The sequence below is a fragment of the Mustela nivalis genome, assembly GCF_964662115.1.
Source record: "Mustela nivalis genome assembly, contig: HAP1_SCAFFOLD_1523, whole genome shotgun sequence".
Taxonomy (NCBI): Eukaryota; Metazoa; Chordata; class Mammalia; order Carnivora; family Mustelidae; genus Mustela; species Mustela nivalis.
Window position 1 is genome coordinate 16,144 of NW_028135141.1, and position 17,374 is coordinate 33,517.

The 17,374-nt window shown below is 36.6% G+C and overlaps 1 protein-coding gene across 1 annotated transcript; it reads left to right on the forward strand.

The window, feature by feature from the left end:
* Positions 1–806: 806 nt before the first annotated feature.
* On the forward strand, positions 807–15,788 carry LOC309857903 (ankyrin repeat domain-containing protein 26-like). Its single transcript, XM_082750623.1, has 4 exons — positions 807–1,056; positions 2,284–2,512; positions 14,420–14,465; positions 15,568–15,788. Exons 1-4 carry the CDS (start codon positions 914–916, stop codon positions 15,705–15,707), a joined length of 558 nt encoding a protein of 185 aa, XP_082606749.1. The 5' UTR covers positions 807–913; the 3' UTR covers positions 15,708–15,788.
* The last annotated feature ends 1,586 nt before the right edge of the window (positions 15,789–17,374 follow it).

Here is a 17,374-nt window from a genome sequence, read left to right on the forward strand (position 1 = left end):
TTTATTTGTCTATAAAATGCTTTAATTCATTTTACTCCAAATTACATTTTGGTTATATGCAGTGTAGGGTTTTCCTCTACTTCCTTTATAACAACTTGGTAAATTTCTGAAAGCATTTGTTCCTTCCCTTTAAAAATTTCAGTTTTCATTATTATTCACACTAAATTGATCTTTCAGAATGATTCACAGTAGAAAGTCATTTTATTTTTTAAGACCAGTTAGTATAAAACAAGGCTATTGAGAGGAAAAGAAAAAACTGTGCTTTAAAAATTTTGACCATGGGGTCCATGGGTGGCTCAGTCAGTTGCTTGTTTGGGCTCCATTCTGGGCATTCCTACATAAAAGAAATGGTACGATACTTGGATTATTCCTTTTTTATATATATTTAATATCTTATTTATTTATTTGGAAAGAACGAGTGGGGGATGGACAGGTAGAGAGAAAATTCCAGGCATACTTCATGCTGAGTAGGACACAGGGCTTTCTCCCAGAACCATGAGATCACTATCTGAGCAGAAACCAAGAGTCAGGCACTCAGATGACTGAGTCAGCCAGGCACCCCAGGTACCTCAATTATTCTGAAGTTGTATTGTTCACTTTTTAAAAAACTAAATGATATTATTATTCTTTGAATTATCAGATTGCATGCGTTCTAATGTAAGAATGAACATTATTCACATTTAATTCAGTTTCACATTAATGATAAATATTTTACATTTCAGCTTTTTTTTTTTCCACTTTAAAAATTTCTCTCTGAATCATTGACACAAAACTAAAAGAAAGAGATATACTGTAATTACCCAGGTTGTAACAATTTTAAAACTATGCTTTTAATTTGCTTTAGACGCAAGCAGCATTTCAAGAAAGTGTAGCACAGTTAAGAGAAAATAATAATGCTTCAGGAAGAAGTCAAATGGAACTCAGAATTAAAGAGCTGGAATTTGAATTATCCAAAATGAAAAATTCTCAAGACGTTACTAAAGCAGAATTGGACAGATACAAGCACCTCTACCTAGAAGTAACACATCGAATGTCATTGACAAATGAACTGAACAAGTTAAAACAATCATAGAAAGTAGAGTTAGCTTATTAATTTGCATCTAAACCATAATTTTTTGGAGCCACGTTCATGAGATCAGTAGTAAGTGAAAGCCAACTAGATAATATAATTTTGAAAAATGATGTTTGTAAATGAACTTATTGTCAAAATGCTAGTTTAAGTTAGTTTGCATTTCTCTTTTTTGTTGTTGTTTTAAATGATTTTATTTTTTCCTTTGAATACTTTCAGTTAATCTGATCTCCTAGTCTTTAAACTAATTGTTTGAAGATTTATAATTTAGACAGCATATTATTATAAAATTGTCAAAATTACCCTAAATAGAAATGAGTTTATTAAAATTTATTTATTAATGTTAGTTTATTTTTGGAAGAGTACATCTTTAACCCAAAAGGTCAAGATGGAAACGGTAGATTCCACGTCCAGTACCCTAGTATCTGTGTTATAACCTAATTGTTTCTGGAGCTGTTTCAGTTCTATCTGATCACAACTCTGCCATCTACTTGTCCTCTAGCAATTGTTCGTCTAAATTTTTCCTCAGTGCCAAATGCTCAATCTCTCTGAGGTAATGTGCGAAATATACAAGAGTGGTGAAAGCCAATGCTTGAAAAATGTCTTTGAGGGATTTTTTAAATTTTTATTTTCCTTTAAAGATTTTACATATTTATTTGACAGAGAGAGCGAGCAAGTGAGCACAAGCAGAGGGGAGCAGCAGGCTGAGGGTGAGGGTGAAGCAGGCTTCCCTCAAACAGGGAGCCCAGAATGGGGCTCAATCCCAGGACTGTGGGGTCCTGACCTGAGCTGAAGGCAGATGGTTAACCGACTGAGCCACCCAGACCCCAGGCTGGTTTATTTTTGCAGCTCTAAACTGGTTTACTAAATATAAGTATGTATCATGGCGCCCCCAAGAATCTTTTAAGTACAACCATTCCAGAAGGCAGCAGGTATAACCTGTTAGGCCATGGACATCACTGATCACCATTTCTCTCCCTCTTTAATTTGAATTACTTGTTAGTTAGGAACCCTAGAGATATATGGACTTCTTTAGAACAGTTTTAAACCTATAATTATACATAATAGGTCTGCTCTGTCACATTTACCATGTTAAAACACTATTTAATGGCACATTTTGTTTACTATTATGGAGACTTAAAAAAATGCAAGTAATTTAGGACTGATTTGGGGAGAAACGAAATACTAAGTATTGTGTTTTGTAATCCTAACAGGACTAGTGAGAGGCTGGCAGAGACCAGTGCCAAACTTCTGGTGGAGAAACAGCAAAAGCAAACTTTGCTTGACACTATTAATATGAGGCCATCCCTAGATCTGCCTTATGGTAGAAATGTTAATAATAGTTCACTATTCAATAGAAACGTTGCTCTAAGAGAAAACGTGGTGATTCCTACCTCAAACTCATGGCGTTCAAGTAATGACCTCGAGACTTTCTTGATCAAGGTTGGTTATATTATCTTACCTTTTTTTCCTTGGGTTTCAGATTTCTGAGATAATTTTTGTTTTTAATTTGGTAAGATTCTGAGTTGCTTAGCTAACTAATACACACTAAGTAAAAGTCATAATTATTTTTGCTGATAAAGAAATGAGACATAAATTTTGATTTTTTTTCTTTGTTCCTGGAGCTCTTATTTTCAAGAGGTACCTATTATTACCTTTATTCAATAATTATAACTAAACTGACATTTATTATTTTTCAATATTTTATTTATTTTAGAGAGAGAGTGTACAAGAGGGGGAGAGAGTGTGAGATTCTCAAGCAGACTTCCTGCTGAGTGTGGAACCCTACATGGGGCCCAGTCTCACAACCCTTAGATCATAACCTGAGCCAAAAACAAGAGTCAGACAGTTGACTAAGTTACCCAGGCACCCCAAAACGAACACATTTTAAATTTCTTGAAAACCTACATCTAAATTCGATTTTAGAAAGTAAATATTATTGCTCACGAATGAAATCTATACTTAGATGCTTTGACTAATTTCCTGTTTGGCAGTTGTTCATAACAATTTTAAAGTTCGCTGTTACCCATTTTTCCCACCCCTATGTATAAGTCAACAATAAAAATCCAAACACTTACTCACATATGGATATTTATTATTTCAAGAATCCATGATAAGTCCTTTTTATGAATTAAATAAACTTGTAATGCTAAAAAGATTAATTTTTCTTTTTAAGTTTGTAATTGTTGTCATTTTCTTACCTGAGAGTACATCCTTAATTTTTGTCTTATTTGGAGCATTTTTTAAAAACTTATAACACTTCTATTTCAATTTTTACAAAATGTCTTGCTGAGCAACTGTAGAACATTTTCTAAATGGCTAAATCAAGCAAATACTGCATTTTTTTTTTAAAGAGAGAGAGAGGGAGAGAGAGTGTGTGTGCAAGCTGGCGGTGGGGGGTGAGGTACAGAGGGTAAGCAGGCTCCATACTCAGTGCAGAGCCTGATGCAGGGCTCAGTCTCAACGATCCTGAGATCATGACCTGAACCAAAGTCAAGATCAGATCCTTAACTGACTGAGCCGTGCAAGTGCCCCACAATTGGAATTTTTTAAATGAAGTTCACATATATCTATCCTGCCATCACTTTAATGATTGATGACTAAGATGGGAATAATAGGGAGTCTTTAAGTAGCAGCTAGTTTCCATTGTATATCATTGTTATTAAAATATCCATTTCAATCAATGTACATAGGTTTATGGTTTTGAAGGTATATTCATGTTCTTACTAATGTAGAGAAAAGTAGCATAGACCCCTGGTAAATGAAACCTCAATCTTGTTCTTTCATTTGGTTTCCTTATTGTCTTGCTCTCTTCCCTCCTAATTTGAGGACTTTCTTTAGTGTTATGCTTGGTTGCCTTTCTTTTTCTTTTTCTTTTTTGTATATTATAGATTTTTGTGATCACAGTGAAGTTCATATATAACATCCCATATATATAGAAGTCTTTTTAAAGTTGATGGCTACTTAAGTTCAAACACATTTTAAAAACACTACATTTTTCGACCCCCCCTTGTTTTATGTATTTGATGTCTTAGTTTACACCTTTTTATTTTGTGTATCCCTTTACTAATTACTGTAGACACAATTGTTGTTACTACTTTTGTCTTTTAACATTCATACTGGCTTTATAAAAGTGATTGATCTATTACTTTTATTGTATGTTTGCTTTTACCAATAAAACTCTTTCTTTCATAATTTTCTTATTTCTAGTTATGGCCTTGTCTGTCTGTCTTTCTTTCTTTGTTTCCTTCTTTCTTTCTTTTAATCTATTTTTGAGAGCAAGCAAGAGAGAACACAGATGGGAGGGGAGGGCCACAGAGAGAGGGAGAAGCAGACTCCTTGAGCACAGGGCGTGGTGTGGGGCTCGATCCTAGTAGGTCTCTTAACCTGTCCTCATTTTAAAAATTCTTTTATCTTTTTGTTTTTTGGCTTGGATGATTTCTGCTACCCTGTCTTGTAGATCACTGATCTGTTTATCTGCAGCTTTTAATGTGCTGCTGATCCCTCTGGAGTATTTTTCATTTCAGTTGTTTTATTTTTCAGCTCTGATTGGTTCTTCTTTATATTTTCCCTTTCTTGAAGTTCTCACTGAATCCATCCATTCTTCTCCCAAGTTTGCTGAGCATTTTTATGACCATTACTTTGAACTCTTATTCAGGTAGATTACTTATCTCTGTTTCATTTAGCTATTTTTCTGAAGTTTTGTATTGTTCTTTCATTTGGAACATATTCCTCTATCTCCTCATTTTGTCTGACTTTCTGTGTTTATTTCTGAAATTGTATTCAACGTTTTTCCTCTTTAAAGTATGTCACTTTGAACAATGAATGTTAGGTATAAAGTCAAGGAAGAAGAAACCATTTCTAAGTATTGTCTGATCATTTTTCTTGTTGGAGCTGTGGTGGAGTAGGTGGCAGATGACATTGCTCTTCTTTTTCTGAGTTGAGAACACAGGAGTCAGGCAGATGGAGATAAGCTTAGTAACTGTAATACATACTAACAGATTGGAGGATGTGGCTTAGGTATGTAGCCACTGCCAACTTCCTAATACTTTACTCCTTTACTCCAAATTAGGCACTTCCACACACAGTTGTAAATGGAAGGAAGAGATGTTTGATGCCCATCCCACAAAGATGAAAGCAGACCTCAATTCATGTTACTAGGGCAGGCATAGCTTTTCAAATAAAAGATCTGGAAGCATGTAGGCACTGCTTAGTGCCTTCTCCCAAATTCACCCATTAGGCGAATCTCTCTTCCTGTCATGAAGAAGGTAGAGAAATGTTCTCACATGGAAATGAAGGTTTACCTATAATTTCCGAGTGGATTTAATTTATAATTAAAGTTAATCGTGTCTTTTGTACATGTGAACTAATGGGAAGGCTAGATGGCAAAGAGAAATCTGTTCAGTGTTTTAGACTTTGCAATAAATAGCTCACAACATAGGTAACCATTTGTTGATTGACTTTGATAAACCAAGTTTTATTTGAAGGAAATGAATAATTCTTTTAAGGAAGAATTTCCTCAGGTTCAGGTTCTTTGGTTCAACCAAAGATTTTCTCCTTCAAGTTCCCTGTCCTTTCAAGTTAAAAAAATTTTGCTTATAAATTGAGCATATTGACTGTTACTAATAGGAGTTAAGATAACTACTCGTCCTTTATTTTTGTTCATGACTGTAAAAATTTATAGTTTAGTTAGAAAGCTGTTTTCTGTCTAATGCCTTAACTTTATGGAGCCACAGAACAAAGTTTTATGTATTCATTTTCTCTGATTTCTGGTTAAAAATGCATGTATTTCCTGAATATGAGGAAGTAACTAAAACACATTCCTGGCCTGCAACTAGGTGGTTTTTTGACCTCAGGCAAACTACAATCTCTCTGAGGCCTTTTTGTCTCTTATGTGAAATTAGGGATGTTGACTAAGTTAGTGACTTTTATACCTCTGGGGAAAAATTGTTTTTTCCAAAGAATAGAACTTATCTTTTTTTTTTTTTTTGCATTAAACTGTATTATATAAAACACAGACAAGTAGAGCTGTTTAGCTAAATGCGAGATAAGACTACACCTGTAGACTTCCTTGTCCCTCAGTCCTGCTGTGTCCCAGGAGACCCTTAGATTTCTATGAGCCATAGTTTGAAAACTAACATTTATGAGAAAATCCTTCGTTAATAATTCTTTGAATTAAAATTTGCTGATACATTGCATGTTGTTTTTCTGTTTATAATTTTTTTATCCTCCTATTTTTTGGATAAATGGAAAAGTATAAATAAAATTGCAAATGGGTTCTCCTTATTAGTGGACTTGAAGCTATTTCCACCTTCTAAACACAGTTCTCACTTGGAAATAAAGGTCACAGAAGTAAATATTTAGGAAAAGACAATAACATCACATTGGTAATTCCTTAAGACATGTCATATAAAAAAGTGTCTTATATTTTACCTATTATTTATTAATGCTTTATAAAATTGCTTCAATAAAAGTTTCTCCCATCAAGTGGTATTGATTTATTAATTTTACAAGGCTGTCTAGTAATGTTGTCATATTATTAATTTTATAAGGCCTGAATATAATGTTATTGTCATAAAGTGTTATGATTCCTCAAAAAATTAAAAATAGAAATGCAGTACCATTCAGCATTTCCACTACTGGGTATTTATCCAAAGAAAATAAAAACACTAATTTGAAAAGTTATGTGCACCCCTATGTCTTTTGAAACATTATTTACATTATTTACAATAACCAAAGTATGGAAGCAACCTCAGTGTCCATCAATAGATGAACAGATAAAGAAGATGTGTGATACATATACAATGAAATATTTATTCAGCTATAAAAAAGAATGGGATCTTGTCATTTGTGACAACATTGGTAGACCTAGTATTTTGCCAAGTGAAATAATGCAAAGAAAGGCATATACCATATGATTTCACTTCTGCATGGTATCTAAAAAACTAAACTACTAGTAGCCTACTAGTGACTGGAAGCCTTACTGATAACATAAATAGTTCATTAACACAGTTTTTTTTTTTACATTACATGTATTATATACTATGTTCTCATAATAAAGCTATATTTAAAAAAGTTATTGAGAAAATACACTAAAATACTGTATCAAAAAAAGTCCATGTGTAAGTAGAGTAGACTTGCACCCTTCAAACCCATGTTGGTCAAGGGTCAGCTGTATATTACAAGTATTATCATCTAGAATTTTCTTACTTAGAGCTTTCTTATAAAAGGTACCCTCTCATTGAATGCTCAAAATGGGGTCTAATGTAGGGTACCGAGGGGTGCCTGGGTGGCTTAGTTGGTTAAGTGACTGCCTTCAGCTTAGCTCATGATTCCTCAGTCCTGGGATAGAGCCCCATTGCAGGTTGTCTGCTAAGTGGGGAATCTGCTGTTTCCTCTTCCTCTGCCTCTTCTCCCACTTGTGCTCTCTATATCTCATTCTGTCTCAAATAAATAAATCAATAAAATTGCTGATATAAACATTGGGCTGCAGATGCCTCTTTGGATCAATATATTTATATCTTTGGGGTAAATACATAGTGGTGCAATTGCTGGGTCATTGGGTAGCTCTATTTTCAGCTCTTTGAGGAACCACCATACTGTTTTCCAGAGTGCCTGCACAAGTTTACATTCCCACCAACAGTGTAAGAGGCTTCTGCTTTCTCTGCATGCCTGACAACATCTGTTGTTTCCTGACTTGTTCATTTTAGCCATTCTGACAGGTGTGAGGTGATATCTCATTGTGCTTTTGATTTATATTTATTTCCCTGGTGCCAAGTGATGCTGAGCATTTTTTCATATCTGTTGCCCATTTGTGTGTCTTCTTTGAGAAATGTCTGTTCATTTCTTCTACCCATTTCTTGACTGGATTGTTCTTTGGGTGTTGAGTTTGATAAGTCTTTATAGATTTTGGATACTCGCCCCTTATCTGATATGTCAATTTCAAATACCATTTTCCATTCTGTAGGTCATCTTTTAGTGTTGTCAGTTGTTTCCTTTGCTATGCAAAACCTTTTTATCTTGATGAAGTCTTTGTTTCCCTTGCTTTTGGAGACGTGCCTAGCAAGAAGTTGCTTTGGCCAAAGCCAGAGAGAATACAACCTGTGTTCTCTTCTAGGATTTTGATGGGTTCCTGTCTCACATTTACGTCTTACATCCATTTTGAATCTTATTTTTATGTGCCATGTAACAAGATGGTCCAGTTTCATTCTCCTCTTTGTGGCTGTCCAGTTTTCCCAACACCATTTGTTGGAATGACTGGCTTTTGTTCCATTGGACATTCTTTTCTGCTTTGTCACAGATTAGTTGACCATAGAGTTGAGGGTCCATTTCTGGGCTCTTTGATCTATGCGTGTGTATTTGTGGCAATACCATACTGTCTTGATGATGACAGCTTGGTCATAGAGCTTGAAGTCTGGAATTGTGATGCCACCAGCTTTGGTGAACCTTTTCAACATTCCTTTGGCCATTTGGGATCTTTTCTGGTTCCATACAAATTTTAGGAATATTTGTACCAGCTCTGAAAAAATGTTGATGGTATTTTGATAGGGATTGTGTTGAATGTATAAATTGCTCTGGGAAGCATAGACATTTTCACAGTATTTGTTCTTCCAGTCTATGAGCATGGAATGTTTTTGCTATTTCTTTGGGTCTTCCTCAGTTTCTCTCATGAGTGTTCTATAGTTTTCAAAGTACCAATCCCTTGCCTCTTTGTTTGGGTTTATTCCTAGGTATCTTAATGGTTTTTGGTGCAATAGTAAGGGGCTTTGACTCCTTAATTTCTCTTTCTTCTATCTCATTGTCGGTGTATAGAAATGCAACTGATTTCTGTGCATTGATTTTATATCCTGCCACTTTGCTGAATTCCTGTAGAACTTCTAACAATTTTTGGATGGAGTCTTTTGAGTTTTCCACGTAGAGTATCACATAATCTGTGAGGAGTGAGAGTTTGACTTCTTCCTGATTCAGATGCCTTTATTTCTTTTTGTTGTCTGATTGCTGAGGCTAGGGTTTCCAGTACTAGTTGAACAACAGTGGTGAGAGTGGTCATCCCTGCCGTGTCCCTGACCTTAAGGGTAAAGCTCTCAGTTTTTCCCCATTGAAAATGATACTCACTGTGGGCTTTTTGTAGATGGCTTTTATGATATTGAGGTATGTTCCCTCTATCCCTGAACCATGAATAGTTTTAATCAAGAAGGGAAGTTGTACTTTGTCGGGTGGTTTTTCTGCATCTATTGAGAGTATCATATGGTTCTTATCCTTTCTTTTATTAATGTATTGTGTCACACTGATTGATTTGCAGATGTTGAACCACCCTTGCAGACCAGGAATAAATCCTACTTGGTCACAGTGAATAATCCTTTCAATGTACTGTTGGATCCTGTTGGCTAGTATCTTGGTGAGAATTTTTGCATCCGTGTTCATCAGCAATATTGGCCTGTAATTCTCCTTTTTGTTGGGGTTTTGTCTGGTTTGGGGATCAAGGTAATGCTGGCCTCATAGAAAGAGTTTGGAAGTTTTCTGTCGTTTTTATTTTTTGAGACAGCTTCAGAAGAATAGGTATTAATTCCTTTTTAAATGTTTGGTTGAACTGTCCAGGTTTTTCTCTTACCATTTCTTCCAGATTGTCTAATTTGTTGGCAAATAGTTGTTTATTATACATTCTTAAAATTGTTTGTGTTTCCTTGGTGTTGGTTGTGATCTCTCTTCTTTCATTCATGATTTTATTAATTTCGGTCCTTTCTCTTTTCTTTTTGCCAAGTCTTCTCAGGGGTTTATCGATCTTATTACTTCTTTCAAAGAGCCAGCTCCTAATTTTGTTGCTATATTCTACTGTACTTTTGGTTTCTATTTCTTTGCTTTCTGCTCTGGTCATTATTAATTCTCTTCTCCTGCCAGATTTAGGCTTTCTTTGCTGTTGTTTCTCCAGTTCCTGTAGGTGGAAGGTTAGGTTGTGTATTTAGGACCTTTCTTGTTTCTTGAGAAAGGCTTGTATCACTCTATACTTCCCTCTTCAGGGCTGCCTTGGCTGCATCCCAAAGATTTTGAGCAGTTGTGTATTCATTTTCCTTTGTTTCCATGAATTCTTTTACTTGTTTGTTAATTTCCTGGTTGACCCATGAACATTCTTTAATAGGATGCTCTTTAGCGTCCATGTTTTTTAATTTTTCCCAAATTTCCTCTTGTGATTGAGTTCAAGTTTCAAGGACTGTGGTCTGGAAATATGCAGGGAATGATCACAGACTTTTGGTACTGGTTGAGACCTGATTTGTGACCCAGTATGTGATCTCTTTTGGAGAAAGCTCCATGTGCACTGGAGAAGAATGTGTATTCTGTGGCTTTAAGATGGAATGCTCTGAATATATCTGTGAAGTCCATCTGGTCCAGTGTGTCATTCAAAGCCCTTGTGCCCTTGTTGATCTGCTTAGATGACCTGTCTATTGCAGTGAGTGAGGTGTAAAAGTCCCCTACTATTTATTGTATCATGCTCGATGTGTTTCTTTAATTTTGTTATTAGTTGGCTTATGTAATTGGCTGCTCCCATGTTAGGTGCATAAATCTTGACAATTGTTAGATCTTCTTTTTGGAGAGACCCTTTAATTATGATAGCGTCCTTCCACATCTCTTATGACGGCCTTTGGCTTAAAATCTAATTTGATAAAAGGATTGCCACCCCAGCTTTCTTTTGATGTCCATTAGCACAGTAAATGGTTTTCCACACCCTCACTTTCAATCTGGAGGTGTTATTGTGTCTAAAATGAGTCTCTTGCAGACACCATATTGATGGGTCTTTGCTTTTTTATCCAATCTGATACCTTGTGTCTTTTGATTGGGAAATGTGGCCCATTCACTTTCAGGCTAACTATTGAAAGATATGAATTGAGTGCCATTGTATTACCTGTAATGTCATTGTTTCTGTATTTTGTCTCTATTCCTTTCTGGTCTATGACACTTTGGGTCTCTCTCTTTGCTTGCAGGATTCCCTTTAGTATTTCTTGAAGGGCTGGTGTGGTGGTCACAAATTTTTAAATTTCTGTCTGTCCTGGGAACTCTTTATCTCTCCTTCTACTTTGAATGACAGCCTTGCTGGTAACATATTCTTGGCTGCATATTCTTCTGGTTTAGCACCCTGACTATACCATGCCAGTCCTTTCTGGCATGTCCTGAGCTGCTTTCTGGATTTTCTCTTTGTCTCTGAAATTTGCAAACTTCACTACTCTATATCAAGGTGTTGGCCTATTCTTATTGAAATTGAAGGGGGTTCTCTGTGCCTCCTGGATTTGAATGACTTTTTTCTTCCCCGGATTATGGAGGTTCTCTGCTGTAATTTCTCAGGTACACCTTCTTCCACACCCACTTTCCTCCTCTTCTGGGATCCCTGTTATTCTAATATTGTTTTGCTTTATAGTATCACTTATCTCTTGAATTCTCCCCTCCCCTTGAATTACTGATCCAGTAATTGTTTACCTCTCTTCTTTTCTCAACTTCTTTATTCTCCATTATTTTGTCTTCTTTGTCACTACTTCTCCTTTCTGTGTCATTTATCCTAGCAGTTAGAGCCTCCAATTTTTAAAATTTGAAATAGCTAATATTTATTAGTTAATTATAGCTCAGTAAGTCTGTAAAAGATAAGTAGGGTTTTATTTCTCCATTACCCATTATGTACGTGATGAATTATTTAGAATTTCTATTCAATTAGCTGATATATGATATATGTTTCAGATATAGTGTTCAGTTAACCATCTGTTGTATGTAATACCCAGTGCTCTACACATCACATGCCCTCCTTCATGCCCATCACCCAATTACCCCTACCCCCATCCCACCTCCCCTTCAGCAAACGTCTGTTTCCAATAGTTAAGAGTCTCTCATGATTTGTCTCCCTCTTTGATTTCTTCCATTTAGTTTTCCCACCCTTCCACTATGATTCTATGCACTTTTTCTTATATTCCCCCTATGTATGAAACAATATGATAATTGTCGTTCTGTGATTGACTTATTTCACTCAGTATAATACCCTCCGTTTCCATCCACATCAATGTAAATTGTTGAGTTTATCCTTTTTGATGGCTTTGTAATATTCCATTTGCAATATCCCACATCTTCTTAACCCACTGAGCCACCCAGGCGCCTGGTAGCCACATCTTCTTTATCCATTCATCTGTTGATGGACATTTGGGCTGTTTCCCCAGTTAGTCTATTGTGGAGATTGCTTCTATAAACATTGGTGTCCAGGTGCCCCTTCAGATCAGTATGTTTGCATCTTTGGGGAAAATACCTTGCAGTACAATTACTGGGTCATATTTTTAACTTCTTGGAGAACCTCCATATTGTTTCCAAAAGTAGAGCTTCCATTTTTTTTATTGCATCCCCTTAATAACCTTTTGATTTCAACTTGGTAATATTTTTGTTCTTTTATTTCTCCAGAAGAAGATTCTCCAGTGTCCTTTGTGCTTTGTTCATGCCCAGCGAGTATTTTTATACTTGCTATCCTAAACTCTAATTCTGCCATCTTAGTTATATCCATACTGATTAGGTCACTGACAGTCAGTAGTACCTCCTGTTCTCTTATTTCAGGTGAGTTTTTCCATCTAGTCATTCTGTCTAGAGAAGAATAGAAAATTAAGAGAACAAAATACTAAAATAACAACAACAACCCCAGAGAAATATAATCTCTATAAACCAAATCTCTATAATCTCTATAAACCAAAATAAATAAATAAATAAAATAAATAAAAATTTAAAAAGTGAGAATATAATCAGATGATGAGAATAGAGCAATACACTAGATTTGGGTATATTTTGGTCTGTTTCTTAGAAGAAACTACATCCCAAAATTGTAAAGAAAGAAAATATATATATATATATATATGCGAAAATAAAGTTAAGCACTATGAAAGGATAGAATGTAACTATAAAAATTACAATTAAAAATGTTTAAAAAACCTGAGTTGATAAAATGAGAAATTCATTGAAATGAAAAAAGATAAAGAAAATTAAACTTGAAAGTTTAAGGAGCCATGGATTCTATATAGTATTTTCCCCCAGCACTAGAGTTTTGCAGTTGTCTGTGATTCCTTAAACTTGATCTTAGCGGGAAGTTCTTGCTGCTTTTCTGGGGGAGGGGCCTGTTGTGCTAATTCTCAGAGGTCCTTGCCCTGATGGTATTGCACCTCCCTTGCCAGGGGTCCAGGCTAATTTAGGGCCTCCAGATTCCTCTTTGTGGCTTCCGTTCCCTGACGGTTTTCCACACTGCTTGAGAGGATTAGAATGAAAATGTGAGCCTCCCAGTGTCCAGCCCTAGAGCTGAAAGCAGGCACCCTCCACTCTTCAGTGTGCCCTCACAGAGGAGCTGTCAATCACTCTCGTCTCCCTGGTTTCTGTATGCACTCTGTGTACACCCAGGCTTTGAACATTTTTATCTCAGCCATGCAACCCCCTTTGGAGTTTCTAAACTTTGCAGTCTCCTGTGGCTACATTCATGCCAGTCCTCTGGGGGAAGGAGGAGGTCTTGCCCTGGTTCTTCTGCATGTTTGGCCCTGTTCTGAGAGTGGTTACCCAATGGGCTGGGGTTTGTGATTAATGGAAACACTGAGCTGAAAGCCCCCTCCTCTGCTCTTTGATTGCAGCTGGCTTCCCTGCTGAAACTCCTGGGAACTCTCCCATACTCAGGCACCCCATTCTGTGTGACCCTGGGGATCCTGAGATCAGGCAGTTCTACCTAGGATTCTACCCCACTTCTCCACCTGAGTGCTTTTCAAGCAGGGATGTCCCTCACCGGATTAGACTTATAAAAGTTCCTGTTTCACACCACTGCTGTATCACTTTCTGATAAGCAGTTTATGCATCCCCCCCAACAGTTTATCTTCCCATGTATCCCCTTCGATTCATTTCTCCATCCCACACCTCCTACCTTGCAGAATGTGGTCACTTTTCTATTTGTAGAATTAGAACAGTTCTTTTCTCAGATCTCAGGTTGAGTTCACAGGTGTTCAGAATGATTTGAAAGCTATCTAGCTGAATTCCAGGGACTGGACAAAACTATGGCCCCCTATGCCTCTGCCATATTCCTCTTCTCCCAGAAATTATATATATTTAATAGACCAATATTACTTGTACTTTTTATCAGATTTCTCTAAATAGTGTTACATCTCTTTCTTCCGTTACCTAAGATTAAAATAAGTAGGGATTTATTTTATTTATGTGATTATCTTTCTATTTAAGCAATCCCTAACTTAATTTTAGTCTCTAATAGTGCTATTTTAAGTTCACATTTCATAAGCTATATATAATTCCTACAATTATGTGTCTTGTTTAACTTGAACATTATAAATATTTGACTTATTTCAGATGCAGCAGGAGTTGGAAAAAAATATAACTAGAGAACTAGAAGAAGGTATGTTGCCAAATTTCCGAATTAAGATGGCCATTGATTTCTGAAATATCCTATGAATGGTAAATCCATTGTTTTCTATTGTTTGGATAACAATAGGTACTATATTAATTTTTTAAATATATATCTAATAAAAATATAAAACATAAACATAATGAGGAACATACTTATTCCTCATTTAGTCATCGTTTTTCAGACTTTAAAAAAAAAATCTCCAAATGTCTATTTATCTGTTATTTCAAGCTGTAATCTTCCTTCACTTCTGCCATCCCTCTGGAACTGTCAACCTGAATATGCGGGCTTTCTTAAATCCTTGTTTCTGCTAATGATATAAAACCAAAATTAAAAAAAGAAAAAAAGAAAAAAGCAGTCTTGTCTTAGGTGATACTTAGTTAAGCAATTATGGTTCAAATGACCTTTACTTGACAGGTGACATTTAAACATCCAGCCGTTGATTTTGTCATTGATTTACCTTTTGCCATTGGGTAAAATTCCAAGCTCCATACATGGAATAAAAACACCCAAATCAGTTTGGTTCTTGTCAGCTTTTTCTGCCTTCTTTACCGCTAACATTTACCCTACTCTGCTGCTTTGCTCTTGCACCTCTTCAGCATTGACTACTTGCAATGCCACAAGTGTTCTTCCACACTCTCTGTATATGTTCTTTGTATATGCGTCTTCCTTCCACCTGGCATGCTTCTTCCCTGTCCTTCAGATATCAGCTTACATATCCCCTCCACCAAAAAGCAGACAATATTCATAGAAAACTAGGATTTTCCTTCTGTGTGTTCTTCTGTTCAACTCTGAAAATTGCCTGTTTGATTTTTCAGTCTGTTGTACATGATTGTTCACGGGTGGGCTCTGTTATCATCTTGTAATGAGAAAAACAGAAGCTCTGATATTTATCCACAATAGCAATTACCTCAGTGGGCAACTGTGAGCAAAATATATTTAAAAGTAATCTTGTATTTTATATTGTAGCTGTATTAGATGTTTTTCATTCTTCATAACACTCATAAGACTTCAACTTTGTTTTTTTTTTTTACTAACATTTAGTAAAGAATGAAGTATTTTAGATAAAGACTGTAATTCTTTTTCTTTTCAGGTTTTGCTGTATTGGAATCAGGCTCATCTGGTGGGGCCACCTCTTTAGAATCTACTTTTGAAAGACATATAAATTGTGATGACGTACTGAAATCACACAGAGAGTACTCAGAGTTTCTGAAGAAAAAGTATAGCATCTGAAACATAAATAGTAGAAATTTATTTTCTGGATGGTTATAAAACATTTTAATAGTTTCCTATTAAATGGATGATATGCACAAATCTTTCTTAAAGGAAAATATTTTTGGATCATGTGTGTAATGAAAGTTTATATAATATTTTAAGCTATATTTCTTGGTAGCTAATTAACTTTTAAACATTTTTTTTTAATATGGAAATCAGCATTATTGGGTTTTACATGCTTCAGGCTGCCCAAATGCCAGCTTTCTAAACAGCACCCAACCAACCAAGTTTTCATGAATACTTCAGTCATGTTAATTGATAACTTTTTGGTATTTTCCAATTTTTATTACTACATATGAACCTAGAGATTTAGACAGACATTAATTTTAAGACAGAGAGTCTTAAAATTAGAGGAAAAAAATAACTTTTACCCCAGAACCATTTGCAAGACAATTGTTAAATTATGCCTGATTCCCATAGCATTTATATCCTACAAATCAGTACATTCCACATAACTACTGTACAACCTTGTCAATCAGACAATTCTCGTACAGTTGACCCTTGAATAATTGCAGGGGTTAAGGGCACTGACCATTTGCAGTCAGTAATATGTGAATAACTTTCGACTCCCCAGGCACTTGAGTACTAATCTGCTATTGACGAGAAAACTAACTTTTACAAAAACAGTTAATTAGCCTGTGTTTTGTTTGTTATATGTATTCCATATTATATTTTTATAATAAGCTAGAAAAGAAAGTGTTATTAAAATCACAAGGAAGAGGGGGACAAAATGGCGGGGAAGTAGGAAGAGGTGTCTTTTCAGCCTGTACCCCAAAGTGAGCTGATTACCTACCATAGAACTCTGATCACCCATGAAATCAGCCTGAGATCAGAATTATACACGTCTGGATCTCTACAGGGGCAGAAGACGCCAGTGGGCAGATAAAGCTGAGTGGGAAAGTTGGACTGATATGGGAAGATAAACAAAAGGGGGAGGGAGCCACCAGAGGCGACTGGTTGGAAAGTAATACCCCAATCAAGCAAGAGTGCCCTGCGTCTGGGGTCCAGCATTAACTTAGAGACTGGTTGAAAGCACTCCAAAAGAGCAAAGAATTGTGGGGGGAAATTGTCGGAATCGGGGTTGCTAGGGACAGGGGCTTAAGTCCCCAGTCCCAAGACTGCCTCCACTGGTTCTAAGGCAGAGAGAGTGGGGAGGAGAAACCAGCTCTTGGTCCCTAAAACGCCAGGGCACCTGAGAACCCTGGGGTCCATTTCCTGTGAGGGGATGGGAGCCACACTGGGAGGCAGAATGCTGAAACCCTGCTATAGAGTCTGAGATACTCCCCTGAGAGAGATACAAAGGCCCAGCCAGTGCTCTTTGATACCCACCATTGTTTCAGACCAAACTCCCCCCAGAGAGGTTCAGGGAGGGCCCAGCCAGTGCTCTTTGATATGCGCCATTGTTTCAGACCAAACTCTCCCCCCAGAGAGGTTTGTGGAGGGCCCAGCCTGGTGCTTTAGGACCTGCACCCCATTCTCAGAGCCTGAGACCCATGGGCGACCCACAGTCTCCCCTGAAATTGGTGTGTGCAAGCAAGCCGGGCGCTCTTAGATGCAGAAAGACCAGGCACTCCCAGCCTGGGCCAGCGGGAAAATCTCAGTGTGCTATTGCTGCTTGGAACCTC